Source organism: Egretta garzetta, unplaced genomic scaffold (assembly GCF_000687185.1).
Source record: "Egretta garzetta isolate BGI_Z169 unplaced genomic scaffold, ASM68718v1 scaffold539, whole genome shotgun sequence".
Taxonomy (NCBI): Eukaryota; Metazoa; Chordata; class Aves; order Pelecaniformes; family Ardeidae; genus Egretta; species Egretta garzetta.
In genome coordinates, this window is record NW_009260760.1 from 1,899,471 (window position 1) to 1,915,188 (window position 15,718).

The 15,718-nt window shown below is 36.2% G+C and overlaps 1 protein-coding gene across 3 annotated transcripts; it reads right to left on the bottom strand.

Annotated features, from left to right (window-relative positions):
- Positions 1–252: 252 nt before the first annotated feature.
- RBM45 (RNA binding motif protein 45) lies at positions 253–14,297 on the bottom strand. 3 transcript variants are annotated; one of them, XM_035901440.1, is made up of 9 exons: positions 14,174–14,297; positions 13,918–14,044; positions 12,656–12,766; positions 12,129–12,308; positions 11,087–11,216; positions 9,725–9,821; positions 9,211–9,374; positions 7,635–7,831; positions 253–3,357 (listed from the first exon to the last, which is right to left on the bottom strand). In XM_035901440.1, the coding sequence occupies exons 1-8, from the start codon at positions 14,219–14,221 to the stop codon at positions 7,639–7,641; spliced, it is 1,050 nt and encodes a 349-aa protein (XP_035757333.1). In that variant the 5' UTR covers positions 14,222–14,297; the 3' UTR covers positions 253–3,357; positions 7,635–7,638. The 3 variants fall into 3 exon arrangements, with proteins under 3 accessions (XP_035757333.1, XP_035757331.1, XP_035757332.1); XM_035901438.1 differs by having other exon boundaries at positions 9,211–9,377; XM_035901439.1 differs by lacking the exon at positions 253–3,357 and adding an exon at positions 3,541–3,569 and having other exon boundaries at positions 9,211–9,377.
- Positions 14,298–15,718: the final 1,421 nt, after the last annotated feature.

Consider the following 15,718-nt stretch of genomic DNA (forward strand, 5'->3'; position numbering starts at 1 on the left):
GTGTTGAATGCTCCCTCCTGTAACTGTTAGAATGATCCTAACAGATGATTTTTCTTTCCCATCTTGGATGGCCAAGATCAGACACCAGTCACTTCATTTTTGAGTGTTTACACTCCTGGGAATGTTTACATTGCCTAAACCCTGAAGGCATCCACCTTCAGTGCCACATTAGACTGGTGATCTTGACACAGGAGAGACTCATCAAAAAGACCAATTCAAACGCATAAATGAGAAGTTTTTTTTTTCCAGCTGACTACACAGAGATCCTCAGCATTTCACCTGGCACCTAAATAACTCACCCACCATTATCCTATACTTTAAAGCACTCTCTTGAATAAAGACAAATAAAAGACAGTAAAGATCTGCACATGAACTGAAAAGATGCTTGCACCAGCACAGCATGTCACCACTTGTAGGCTGTTTTAGCTCACTCCTAACATGCAGGTACAGCGCATCACGCTCATTCAGCAGCACGTGTCAGACCTGCTATACGGGCATGGTGTCTCTGTCACATTTGCACAGTAGGATTTGATGCTTTCTAAAAATATTGGACTCATTGCACAAAGGCACGGTATAGTTAAGACTGCAAAGGTGCTGCCTGGCAGTTCTGGAGTTGTTGGATCAATGGCAACCTGGTCAGAATTATTTCCCCTGAGCAAATAAATGAAAGCCCCAAATTCTACTCAAATTTTATGGTGAGGACAAGGTGGGGGAGGGGAGCGACACCAAAACAAAAAAATCCAAACAGGCCTTTTCTAGAGGAACCCCAGAGAACTGGCAACCACCCTCACAATCAATCTCCGAGCCAGAGTCAGAGATAGGATCCCATTCTCCAGCCTCAACCATAGACCTGTTTTGTTCACTATGCGATTTCCAACGTCTACAATAAATTAAGCAGGAATTTTACAGCCTGCTTTAACCATGCAGCCCTGGTTCAATTTCATTCTTTGTGCTGAATGAAACAACTGCTCTTGGGGGAAAAAGCTGCTGGTGAGTCATCAAGACTGCATCATAACACGTGCTAGGGGAACGGAGAGAAGCAAAAGGAGGTTTCTTAGGCAACCTTTATTCTGCAACTTCCTAGCATTTGAGCATTCAAATTCTAATATTCTTTTAACCTAAGAAATAATGCTGCTTTGTGATTTTTAAATACATAGTACATAGTTTCTGTCACTTTAAACTTTTGAACCCACTGCAATGACAGCACTTGTTCTCATATACCCTCTCTAATGCAAAAATATTTTTATCAATATTACTTTTTATTAAAAAAGCATGAAATAAAGAAAAAGTAGTTGAACATGGCTGTATGTCTTGCTTGTCTTTTGCTGTCGGAAAAGAGTGGAGAAAATTAAAGACAGTTTCACCCGCAGCTTTCAGCTACTTATAATGAGGTATTTCCCAATACCTTCTCATTTCCTCCTTCTCTTTAAAAAAAAGAAAACAAGAAAAGGAGGCCATCTGTTGTAGGTAAAAACATAGCTCAAATTAATAAAAAGACACAAGATAAAACCACTAAAGGTTAAAGGTTGGTCTCGATGATCTCAAAGGTCTTTTCCAACCAAAGTGATTCTATGATTCTAATTATAAAGTGCTGTGCTTCTGCACATTCACTACTGAGATTGGGAAAGTCAGGGTCTTGGAGCACCAGAAAGCGGGATGCAAGGAAGGTTTCCTGGTAAAAAGTAACGTTCTTGGAAAGAATAAGGGGCTAGAGAAGCAGAAGGTGAAGATCGTGAAAGGGGGGGATGATCCTGGAGCTCAGGGAGCTGCACAGAAACAAATGCCAAAGGCTGCCCAGGGACACCGGCCAGTGGGACCTGAGGCTAGTGACTGTGAGCACCTGCACAGTACAAATGCAACTTTCTGCCCAACCCTCCTGGCAGCAGCAATCTTCCTGCTGGGAAAGGAACCCAACGCTGCTGGTGGGGAGGGGAGAAAAGCAGATAAGTACATGAAATTTTAAGGCAGGATAAAAGCTCAAAATCTTGCCGGTTCTTAAATAAACCCCACTATACAGACAGGCTGTCATGTACTCTGTCTCCCCTGTGACCCAACTCCCCTTTATCAATATAAATAACTCTCCCATTACATTAAAACCGTATACACTGGCTGTATCTAGTCTCAAACACACTTCCCTATCCCATGCCTAGTAACTGAGGGAGTAAGACCTGCATTCTCACCCGTTTTCCTGTGGGATAGGGCATTCTTGGAAGGAAATCTTCCTGAAGGTGCTCAGAGCCAGAGGAAGTTACAGGATGCTCCACTGTCTCTCCCCATGCTGATGATCAAGGTACCAGGACTGGAGACACTGGGAAGCAGGATGCATCCGAGAGCATGCTTGCTCCTCTAGTGTGCATACAACTAGAATTTATCAATTTTATATGTGTAAGTGACTTTAATAACCAGGATATTTTCAATTCAACAAGTAGCATTCAGGAATACACAGAAAAATACTTGGCATTTGAAAACTACCTGTGCAAATACTTATTTGAGCTATCTTCATTTACTCTTCATCAATGCTGAAGTCTTCTTCATCCTGCTGGAACACTGAATTTTCCAATTCTTACTTAAAAGCATATGCATTGAAAGCTTCTTAAAAAAAAAAAAAAAAAAAAAAGACAAAAAAACCCCCAAACCCAACCCCTCAAAACAAACAAACCACCCCTAGACTCCATACTTTCCCCACAGTTATAATCAAAAGACCTCAGGATAAGAAAGGATAAATGTAAGCAGCTCTGGTAGTCTGACCCACAGTCAAATGTCTAGAACTAAGCATACAAAGCACAATGAATACTTTTGGTCCAGATCAACAAAATATTTAAGAATGTACTTGAATCGTTCTCTTGATTACAGCTATTTTCTGAAATCTAGCTTAATACTGTCAGGTTTGCTAGCAGTTTTTGAAACAATTATTTAATTTTCTTTGAATTTACTGCTGTACTTCAGTTTTCAATGCAATTTGGATCATGAGAAATGTCTTCTATTTTAACAGTTATAGTCTGAATCATTATCAATTAACCAGTCAAGCCACAAAATGCTGACTCCTTTATTTCCCCCACCATTGCAGTTTCCATCTTTGAGGAGGAATTAAGTTAGAAGTGAAATATTTCTGTAATACAAGATTACAGACTACTACGAGAACAACCACCAGTTGTTTTTTAATGTCTAGATAGTTTTCAAAACTGCACGTCTGCGTTTTCAGAATCAGAAAATACCATAGATATCAACTAAGTAACAAAACAAAACAAAAAAAAAAAAAAAAAAAAGAAAAGAAAAAGCTGTCATTGTCCCCAGGAACCATGTGTAGTCACGTTTTCAGTCAGTCAGCTAGCTGAGGGTCATGTCATTATTTAGTTTCTGTAGAAAAAACACAAGTACAAAAATAGTATCAAAAAGCAACATACCTATTTTAAAATATATACATTATAAAACTTAATCATTACACCAGCATATAAATAAGGTTTTTAACAGATTTAGAAGAATTAGAATTTTATATATGCTTCTCTAGCATTTAAAGAAGTACCTCTGTCTCAGCAGTGTGTGAAAGCCAGCAATTTTTCTGCAGTATACTGTTGGTACAAAATATAGTTAACTTTGTTTTATTCTGGAGTATATTTCAACTATGATACAATTAACTTTTTTTAAAAAAACATTTTTGCACAGAAATAAATCATTATAAATATAGATGTTAAATTTCAGGATTTTAATAAAGTTTTAACTAAAAAAAAAGAATGCATATCAAATCAGTGATGCAGGACTTTTTTAGGACAATAAAAAGACAAGAATAATCAAGTATTTCATGACAGAATAAGTGGTTTTCAACTCTAACTAATTATTTTAAAACAAACACCAAACATTTTCAGAAGGGGAAAAATGCAATGAGTCCATTTGCTGTGGGTTAAAGCCAATCAGCAACTATTATTAAGAGCCACAGAAACCAGCCCTAGATTATCTGTGCTTTGCATTTCTAACATAGTGCTAGTTAGCAGCTCTGCTGTCTAAGGACTACTTGAAAGCTTTGTGAAAAATGTTTGGGGTGGGTCTTTTGTTTGGCTTTTTTGTTTGTGGAGTGGGTTTTTTGGAGGGGGGATGAGGTATTTAAGTAGAACTAGTAGGTTGCAATTAAGAGATTAATTAGAATTCCACAACACATTCTTCTAAAAGATACCACATTCTTTCCTTCCTCTTCTATTTTTGAGTGACACAATTTACACAACAGGCATCAGACAACTGCAGTGAGGTTCTCACAAAACACTCAAAGCAATGCAAGAACCTGAGTAGAAAGCACCAGCTGGTCAACACCAAGAACATTCCAATAGCTTCTGCTTTTAGCAACCACCTAGAAGCAGACAGGTAGTTGTCTTCTCAAGCCTACACCAACTCAAAGGAAGATGGTTTGAAGTGATTATCTCAACCATTAATACTTACTTAGCATAAGAGGGGAGAACCTCACTCAAAAAAACCTTACATTAGAACTTAAAGTAGTATTTCCATCATGCTACTTTTAACTACTCATATAAACAACTGAATTTTCATTGACTTGTAGGAGAGCCAGAGCCTGCAAAATTCATTAGATAGATTAGTTTAGAATATTAACATACATGTATTCAAATTCTCCTGCTAAACAAAGGTTGTTGTAAGATAACAGACTGTTCTTATGATCAGAAGTTTACGTTGCAAGAGCGTTATCAGTAGCATACCACTACCATAAAACATTTTTTAAGAAACAGTTTTGTAGATTATATTTTAAAATATTATTTACATAAGAAAAATATTATTGGGGAAAAAACTTCAAAAAGTCAGATAAAAGCTGTGTTGAAATAACAAATAATTTATTTGAATTAGTCAATTGAATTAAATTTATTTTCATATAGATTCTGTTGAATTCACAGATCTTATCACAGATTCTAATGAGAACCTTGTATAGAAAGGATTATTGCAGAAATCCAGTCACCTTGTTAGAGATAAAAGGCAAGCAATACAACAAGACTTTAGAAAGGATTTCTTTTTTTTTTTCCAGAGGCAATGACTTAAGTGAAAACTCACAGAAGAAAATTATTTCCCCTAGCTAAAATTCAAAAAGAACATAAGTTAATATTCTCACATCTTAAAAAAAACCCAACTACTATTTCAGAGGTTGAGAGAATTCCATCCCCTTTCACATGCACAATTTAAAGCTTTAATTGGAAGTAAAATATAAGCCTCTAAACTACTGCAAAACTTGTTTGTCAGTCAGTCCAATGCACAGTCACACAGTGGTAAGCTCGATTTAAATGGGCAAGCCCTTTTAAAAAGCAATGCAGATGGAATCTTTCTTTTTATGTACCATTTAATTTGAATTTGAGAAACTGGCTAAAGGACAAAAACAGAGCAAGTAATTTTGTCTGTCTATCCTAAGAAGAGATAAATGCTAAGACAACGTGCCAAGACACTCAGAACCAGGAACCTGATGTACAGGATGTAATAAGATGTAACACAGTCAGTTTAGAAAGCTCTTCTACCGGTGTTACCGCACAGACACAGCAGATGAAAGGCTAACCGGAACGGAAATATTCAGCAGTCATTTGCACCATAATTACAGGTAGTCTGTCCAAGACAGATTTAGGGTCTTTGAACAAACTAAAACTAGTAGTCTTTATTATTTGAAAACTTACAGAAACACAAAAACCTAGGAAAGGACAAAGAGCTCTGCTGTAATTTTGCATGTGTAAAAAGAGTATTCTTCAAATATGACCTCATTTCTCCAGTTTTCTAATTAGGTAAAATGGCACAACAGCAAATGTGTATGTCTTACCCTCACCTTATAAGGGAGTTCAGGTTTCTAAGTAGTCAATAATAGGTATATATTAAAATTTTCAAACATAATTTGAAACATAAAGTAAGTCTTAGCCTTTTGAAAATCCCATTTGGTGATTTTTAGTGATCCCACTGCACCTTTTGTCAGCTGGAGACCTTAAAGAATCTTCTCAAAAAACAAAAAGTCACACTGGAAAAACATGTGCTTGTGTCTATGTACACACATGGAAATAAAAAATTAAAAAAAAAAAAAAATCGGTTTTAGATTGGCAATCAGAAGAGAACCTCCCAGTCTTCTCACTCTTGTCTATCTTAAAAACAAAGAAAGAAAAAGTAAGGATAGATCATCTTTCTAATTCTGGATGCATATCGTAACTACACTTTTCTAGTAAAAAGCAGTCAAGGCAGACCTGTTATTACATTACACTTTACATCACAGTTTTTCCTGTAGTGACCAAGATACTGGCATTTTATGATTGGAAGTAGAAGTCAGACTAAAACAAAACAAAACCTTTGTACAAAGATAAAAGCGTGTGTACAAGTTACTTAAAATTGCACTCACCAGAGCTGCTCATTAAAAAAAAAGTTTCAAATTATTTTTAGCTAAAATTCAATGTAGGAAAAGAATTCTAGCAATTTTATTTTATTTTTTTTTTTAGAAAGCAAGTTGTGTAGAAAGACTAAAGACTACCTTTAATAAACGGCTGCTTATCAAAAGAACATGAAAGCCCTTAGGAAAAAAGGAGAAAAAAAAACCACTGTGGGCAAAATCTTTTTTGGTCTTTGCAACTCCCAGGTCACAAAGAGTATCTACACAAGGAAAGGTACAAGGCATGAAGCTTAGAAGTAAAATATTGATGCAAAGAGAGTCAGGATTTCATGTGATGTTTTCCAAACGAGTTAAACCAAAACTGCATGTCCCCTATAAAGATAATACAGAAATTATTTGGAAGCTACAGTAATACTTGGGACTTATTTTGTAAAAAACAGGGCTTAGCCTTTCCTCATCCAACTATTTCTCTTTTGGTAATAGTCCTATGTTAAAAAAAAATTAAAGAAGAGATACAACTTGAATCAAACCAATGTTTTAAAAGAACAAATTAATTTTGGTCCCTGAAGTCTATATATAAAACCTCTCCAGGAGCTCATACAGCTTTCATAGGCCATAAGCACCAAGCATCAACTGATACATTCTCAAATGAATTCTCTTAATCATACACCTCAATCCCACCACAACAGGCTCTGCAATATTTTCTTCGCTATTACACATTCCAGTTACACCTGATTTCTCAGAATCCAGGTGACCCAAATATCGCAAACCTTCAGTTTCACCTGGCAACCTTCCCTGTCCTTCCCATGTCCTTTTCTGTTTAGCCGTTCCCTCCTCTGCCCTTCCAGGTCTAAACTCTGCATCTTTATCCAGCACCACTGTGAGGGCATGTGTTTTTAATGAAAGAAAGACACACACAAGCTGATCTCAGTTCCATTGTTTATTTTTGCATACTCTTTTCAATGTTAACTGATACTCTTCTTAGGTACATAAAGTGAGTATTTCTATGAAAATCCAGATTGATGTTAATCAACTGGTTCATATTTGTTCAAAAATTATAAAAATAGATTTTTACAAAAATAAAGTGTATGTGTGCATATAAGCATACACACACCCACATATACATATATGATACACACACACGTATCACAAATTAAATTTCAAGATATTAGCTAAAAATAGATTTAAAGTTTATCATTAAATATTCATACCTAACTTCAAAATACTTTGCCTATCACTATTTCAGACTGAACTTCAGTTTAAGTAACAGCTCAGACTGGGTACTCACCTGCTCAGTAAGTTCTCTGCCGTTTGTTAGATTCTTCTGTAGGTGAGTCTGCCAACCTTACTTTAAGCCTGACACCATTCACAATCTTGCCATGTAATGCAGTTATGGCATCACTGGCACTTCCTCTGTCTGCAAATTTTGCATAGCCCACATTTTTTCCAGCCACAAGGTAAACTTCTATCAAGTGTCCAAAACGACTGGGGAAAAAAAATAAGAAAGATAATTTACAGGTTTTGCTGCAGTTAATCAATCTGAAGTATATATGATCTGATAGCTGCAAAAGTTACGTTCTCATACATACACTGTATTTTCTTGTGCTGCCCTCTTCCAAAACTCCCAATTTTCATATTCCCTTCTCTAGTATTCCAGGCAGGAATAGAAATAAACCCAGAAGTTCATAGACAATGTTTTCTATGGAATATTATAACAGAACCACAAGCACCAGAGATTTATTTAAAAGAATGTGTAAAGCTAATCAATCCCATAGTACCTAAACAGCACTCAAAAAACCTCCACAAAAACAAAACAACAAAAAAAACCCCAAACAAACCAAAAAACACACACACACACACACACACTAGCATCCCACTTTAAATGAACTCGTTCAGTTGTTATTCATGTTTGAAAAGATCTTACTGAAATGACTCAGAAAGCAAGCGCTAAAGCATTACGGAAAAACCCAGATTTCCAAGTCCTCAGGAGATTCCTAGACAGTTCCTTAAAAAAACATTTTAAAAAGCATAAAGTCGGCTTGCTGCACACAGACATTATACAAGTGTCAAGACTAGAGTACATAGCCTTTTTCTTCTCCAGCATCTGATTAAGAAAAATCCAGTATATCAAATAGGTACAGTTTTAACTTCTGCACAAGTCTATATTGTTTCTTTTCCTCTCCTGCTGCTTTGAAAGTATTTTGGCTTTCCAAAGATTTATTGCAAATGCCAGCCATTAGAAAAGGGAAAAGTTTCTTCTTCCAAGCGTATACTAAAAATAAGTAATATAAAATACTGGAGAACAGCTGAACTATAGATTTATTTTAAAGATGGCAAAAATTGTTTCAAGTCTTTGCTCGTCATAGAGCGGTAGTGTGAAAGGACAGTTGAAATAGCATCAGGAAAATGCAAACCATCTACATGTCTCAGGATACATCAGAAAAAAACTCCCTATACTTACTCTCCTAAGTTACTGTGGAAATTTTTCAAGATACTGAAATTCTTTATAGAAATATGTACAAGAAAATGCCAAATAAATTGGGCTCTAAGAACTGGAAGTACCACCTTTCTTGCTTAAAAAGATCTTAAAAGACTAAACATTTTACTTCAAATTACATTAATCAATAATAGAGCTCCTGTACTGATGACATTGCATCTACGGTTCAAGGTGAATTCCATTACACACTTATTTCAAAAAGCACTTATTACCTACTGATTACTTACTAATCACTGTGCACTGTCTTTTCTGGAAGGAGTTTTCATGACGACAATCTTTTTTTTTGTTGTTGTTTTCAACATTTATTTGAAATATTTCGTGGTTATTGTTTTGGTTAGAGAACATTGATTTGTAAATGGAATCTTACCAGAACACATCCTCCAATACATTTACAGATAAAGGATGGGGATGAAAAAGTATGAAAAGCCTTTCCTTCACAGAAGTGTCAAGTGGAACTTTTTTTTTGTGTGGTGGAAGTATGGCATCTGTTTGGGGCTGAAGTAACAGTGAACCAGAAGTTCCTCCAAGTGGCTGCTGAAATGGGAAAAAATGCAAGTATAAATTAACCAATGGGGGTGGTAGAAGGGGTGGAGTAATTTTAACTTATTTCCAATTTTTGTTCCTATCACAGGACATAACCAGGCTCTACTAGTTCTCATCTTAATTCGTTTACTTTGATTATTTCATTAAATTGGACAATAAAGCCAAGTAAGGTCAGACATCTTCACAGGGAATAAAAATGTACAAACCAACCAGAGGTATATCTTAAAAATGTACCATCTAAAACAGTTACAAAAGAGAGTGGTGTTGTTTACTGACATATCTGACATTTCTTACAACAATTCAGAAAAATATTAACAGTATTCATTACATTAACTTACAGGAGGCATCCTATACTGCTGAACAATTGCATTGTTATTCTGCAACGCTGATGACACATGTGCTGTTACTAGCTGTGTTGCCATTTTTCTGATGAGGCTGCAAGCAGAAGTGATAACAAACTATCTTTAAAAAAAAGGGCTAAGTTACAGTAACCTTAAATTCAACATGAGAAAGTAAGTTTTAATGCACCTGTGAAAGTATTGTTGGAAACCTGTAAACTCATGTAAATAGTGAAAATCAAGTCATGCTTCCATGACACTCTAGACATAACCTGAAAGTATGCGTGCCAGCTGCAACTCACAGAAAACACTCATACATTTCTACATATCGACACAAAACTCTTCTTCACTTTTTTTAATACTCGGGGCGGGGGGGAGAGGGGGGACGACACACAAAATAAAAGCAGCTCTACAGAGCCCACTACATTTTGTGAAAGGTGCCTAAAAGGCAGAAAGGACAGAAAAATTTCACATTTCAATAAAGACCACAGAGATTGAATTCAGAAGTCAGAATAGTATCACAGAAAATTTACTTCCAGCTCTTATTTTCCAGTAATTTTTCTTTGTTCTGTTGCAGAATAAGAAAAAGCGATTGTACTTTTTGCATAGATTCACAGCCTGTGTTGTAGGACCATGAAATAGTAGGAATTACTGAAGAATGAAGGAAAGGCTTTGCAATGAGGACAGTTGCAATGAATTTTTGGGTTTTTTTAGTTTAGATCAGACACACACTTCTGAAGTGAATCTACCCATTGTCCCTCCTCACTGTCCTCATTCATGTCCCAGAATAGGTTTGACACAAACGAGATTCCTTTAGGATGAAACTAAGCTAAAATATTCTCTGCAGGAGTGTACCTAAGCTGCTCCAACTTGTAATGGGCATTCAAATCACAAAAACACATTAGAGATGGTCAAAGTGGGGACATCAGATCCTCAGCACCCAACAGTTTTAGTCTACATATGTGCTTCACAGGGCTATTATTTGCAGTATTGCAAACACAACCAAGAGATCAAGCAGATAAATCTGGTTTTAATACAAAAGTCTCAGCAAAAACACATTCCAGCTTTGTTACATATTAGATACCTTTACAAAGATTCTTGTCAAATCCAAGATTTTCCAGTGTATCTCAAGAATCTATATATTTTAATCTTTTCTTTATCAGACTATTAAGTTTCAAAAGCTTATTCTAAACCATTGAACACCCCCACAAAACACCTGAATTTCAGAAAATACTATCTACAAGTATGAAACAAGATCACAGTGACACTGCTGTTACTACTTCTGTTATAAATGTATTTATTTTAAATTTTGCTCTCCAGAACACAACTTACAACTTGCTATCTCTGTGTATCGGTACTTACTCTGAGCTTTCACTTCCATCTTCTAGGAAAACGACAGCTAATCGATTTCCAGGAGGATACTCAAAACCGTGTAATTTATACTTGGCATATATAGCTGACGCAGCAGTACTGTACTGAATCACAGCATACCCTACGAATACAGTGCACAGTTTCAGTATGATATGGGTAAGTCCTAAGAACAAAAATACACTCGTATAAAGCAATATGATTAAACTACACATTAGTCATGGATGATATGAAATTCTTAAGTCTTTTTACCACACATTACGTTACTTAATAGCAGTATCAGTAGTATTTGTGAAGAGAACTTCAGTGGAATTAACTACTGACAGATCAGCTATATTTATGCCAACTTGAAAAGCTGTTAATAAAGCAACACAAGTGAAAACGTCTTCTTTCCTAACCCTGAATTAGAAACAAAAACATACACAGTTTCATTTTAAATGCAATTATCCCATCAATGGTGAATCTCAAGTACTGTAAAGTTACATTTTAACTCTCTGAATCATTTCCATTTCACGCTTCTTAAAAGACACTTCTTCCACATTTTTCTCAGAAACAGCAAAACAAGACTGAAACCAAAACAATCCTTCCAATACAAACCATTATTTGCTGTAGAATGATTTAATCCATTTACTCATGTCAGCTTCTACACACATACACACCATCACCACACCCATTTCAAGATGAAAACGCAAGAGATCTGTTTAGAGAAAGTTTTTTCCATTTATTCTGCCCAAACTATTAACTTCATTTGACCAAAACCCACTTCAAATGGTTTTGATTCTGTCCTTCTTGAGAGAATAGTGTCTGAAAATAGCGGCATTTAAAACTATCTGTAAAGAGGGGTTCAAACCAACCTGAATTTTTGGGTTTATGCATCAGTGATAGCAGCAACCATTGATACATAAAACATTCTTTCCAACAAGTATACTGTATTTTGCAGTACAAATGAACAGAAGTACAATTAAAAAGCATTCCCCGCATAGAAAGAAAGAAAGAAAAAAAAAAAAAAATAAAATCTTTTTCTGCTTTTACTTACCACTGTTGGTATGAGGATCTCGCTGAACATCACAATATTCCAGTCCTGGGACTAGGTCAAAGAGAGCGAACAGCTGCTCTTGGATAAGGGGAAGCCGTGATACCACAGACAAACGTTTGGAGACCGACTCCTGAATTCTGCTCTCATTTTTTTCAAAACTACAGAACTCCGGCTGCGCACCTCAAGAACCAACATAAAAACAAATAATTCGACTCATCACACTAGCATGCCTTCATTTCATACATATTTTTAATTCAATTTTTAAAAGTACTTCAAGTCAATTATATACTAAAGATAACGTATTTATTTCACCAATGCAGGTCACAAAACAATCAACCAACTAGAGCAAAGCGAGCCATAAAAATATAGAAATGAAACACCTGGCTTGTTTCCAACTCCAACATCCCATTTACTATTTAAGTGTTGACCTAAGCCTCCGTTAGCTTCTCTTCTTCCAAACTATATTCTTACTTTGTGACCATACTCAAGACTACAAATAATTTTTAGTATAAAAAGCGGTGACTTACAAAACGGAAGTGTATTTCCTCTTGGTTCTTGCCTCATGTTATTACTATAATAATCATGTTCAAAAGACTCAGATGACTTATTTTTAGGTTCAGCCAATATGGCCCTGTAGCCTAAAAGAAAACAACCGCACATATAGCAAAACTTCTGCACTCCAAATTACCTACCCAGATATGCATTCAAGTACTGTATTTAGAAGCATATTATTCACAAAACCTAGTGAATTTCCATGCTATGACAGCAGTTTATTTATGTTTTGCACTGATGGAGGTTTTGCTTTTATGAAAGAAATAGGTATTACTCTCAGGTTATCCAACTGATTTAATTTTAACCTCATAGCAAAAAAGAAGTAAAGTTTAACTGATAAGTAATCTCAGACTCATATTCCTATGCAAGAATTGTCACAAACATAATTTTTTTAGAACCACTTATGATAGATATAACACAGAACCACCACGCGTATGACCAGGGAAAAAGAAAGCAACTCGCACAAGAACAATGGAAAAACAACCACACCCACACACCAAGTTGTTTTGTATTTGTGATTAAGCAAATACTGAACAAGAAGTTGGACTGGAAGACTGCTGCTAAGTTTCCCAAAAAGCCTGGATGAGCAAGCCCAGGTCCCTCCATCTCTCCTCATAAGCTGTGTGCTTCAGCCCCTGACCACCTTGGTGGTCTTCCACCGGGCTCTCTCAAATTCATTAACACTTTTTTGGTACTAGAGCATAAACAACAAATGGTTGGTCATAAAGCATACAAAGTCTTTCATTCTGTAACAGATTAATCATGACATTAAATGAAAACAAACACACACACAAACTTCAATTAGAATTGGTTCTTAAATAAATGTAATCACAACAGAATCCCTATGGATTTTCAAATATATTTTTATATATAATTCATTTCATATCAAATATATTCCATTAAAAATGCATATTCCCAGGGATACATTAAAATGAGGTTTTCCTGCATACGAAGCCTACATTACAGGCCAATAATAATGCGCAAAAGAAAATTCTGTATCCATTTCTAAACTCTTTTCACTGATCTTACTTGCAGTTTGGTCCTGCAAGAATGTAACTGGGTGACGGTTCTCAATAAATACTAATAATACTATCTTTTATTTGCAATAGAACTTTGTCTCAAGATGTGTTTACATCATAAATAATTTACCTGCAAACAAAATTAAAAATTAAATGCACATTAATGATGATACAACACTTATGGTGAAAAACTTGAAAGAATTCAGTCAGATTCTTACTTCGATCACACTCTTCAATTGCTCGGGCAGCTTGCGATGGTTTTAAATACCTCACGTAGCCCAAACCTTTACTTTCTCCCGTAGTCTTGTTTTTAATGATGCTACAATATCCAATGTCTCCATACATCTAGAACAATCAAAAAGCATATTAATTTACAATATTTGAAAATGCATTAAAGTTCCATGCATTAAGCTCTTCTGATAAATTAAGGCAGATGCAATTTAAAATAACAATTAACACATAGCGAATCAGTACCTTAAACTTTTCTCGCAGATCTTCCTCTGTATAGGATTTTGGTATCATAACAAAGATTCGTGTAAGCTCCTCATCCTCAACATCTCGGTGGCTTCCAGAAGCTCTTGACTGTGCAATAAATACCTAATGAAATAATTACATAGACATTAGTTACTGCAGAAAGGGTCTTAACCACTTATCAACAAGCAAGAAAAATAGTTTGTTATAACAAGTCTTTGTTTTTATCTTTCACATAAGCTAGCTTTCCTAATATGGGAAAAAAGAACATCTCTGATCATGGATACATCTGTGACAAAAGACCGACAAGTGTAATACACACCAAATGGTTTCCCAAACAGGACAGAGGCCAGCAGAAGTTCTCACTGGGGACAACAAAGAACGGTCAGGAATATCAAAGCCTGATTCAGTACCACTGCCAATGTCACAGGTGGCACTTGAGGCAGCAAAAAAAAAAGCATTACTGCAACAGGCCTAGTATAGCAGTAGTAACCAAAAATAAACAAGCAAGCAAGCAAAAAAGCCTAGCAGCCTATTGAAACCTTGCTACTGCAGTTCACTGCTCAGTTGGGCCAAAGTCTGCAGGTCTAGTGCTCTATGAAGGATCGTAACTTCTCACATCTGTAACTATTAAAATATTTTTTAATTATTGAAATAAATTTCATCTCAGAAGTACAGCCCAGAACACAAACAGGAAAAAAAAAAAAAAAAACCAAAAAAATCCCAAACAAACCAAACCAACCAAATAAGAAAAATACAAACAGCCTTCAAAGTAAGCATCTCATGCAAAAGCAACAACTGATTTCACAAGAGCTCTTAAACTATTCTTCTAATAGTCATGCAGGGAAGTAAGGAATACAGCTCTGATCTTCTGGCTTCTAATGAGAAGTTCTTTAGAAAAGATTTTACTGATTCAGTTGCTTTTTCAAATGAAACACATGGAATCTTCTTTCACTGTTCAAAGTCATTCATATCTTCTCAGTACTTGGGGAATATGAAAACAATTCAAGAGGCTGAAAGCTGCCAGCGAGTCCCACAGATTAAAAGAAAGCCCATAATTATTTTGAAAGAACTGTGCACAAGAGACAAAACCAATATAAAATATACTTGGAAAGACAGTTCTATTTACCCCCATTGATCTTGCTTACAACACTTGAAATATACTGTCTTAGTATATTTCACAGAGATTCCCTCAAGGTTTAAAAAAAAAAAAAAAAGAAAAAAAGAAAAAAGAAAAGAAAAAGCTAGTTTCCAGGTACTGCATTTTCCCCCAGCCTGTAGCAGCTTACACCACACGTGGGAACTTCAGGCAAGGGTGGGACCCACGGCAGCTCCTCCTGAAGAGCACCGCCAAGCCCACAAGCCCCACAGCCCGAAACCGCCCCAGCTTTGACCCAAAAAAGATGACAACATCGGCACCAGTACGTGCGGAGCGAAGGCCGCAAGGAGCGGGTTTGACGCTCTCCGTGGCGAATCGCTGCCTGCCCGGCTCACTAAGGGGTCGCCACGGCTGCTCCAGGCGGGCCTCCGCCACCGGCCGTCCCCGCA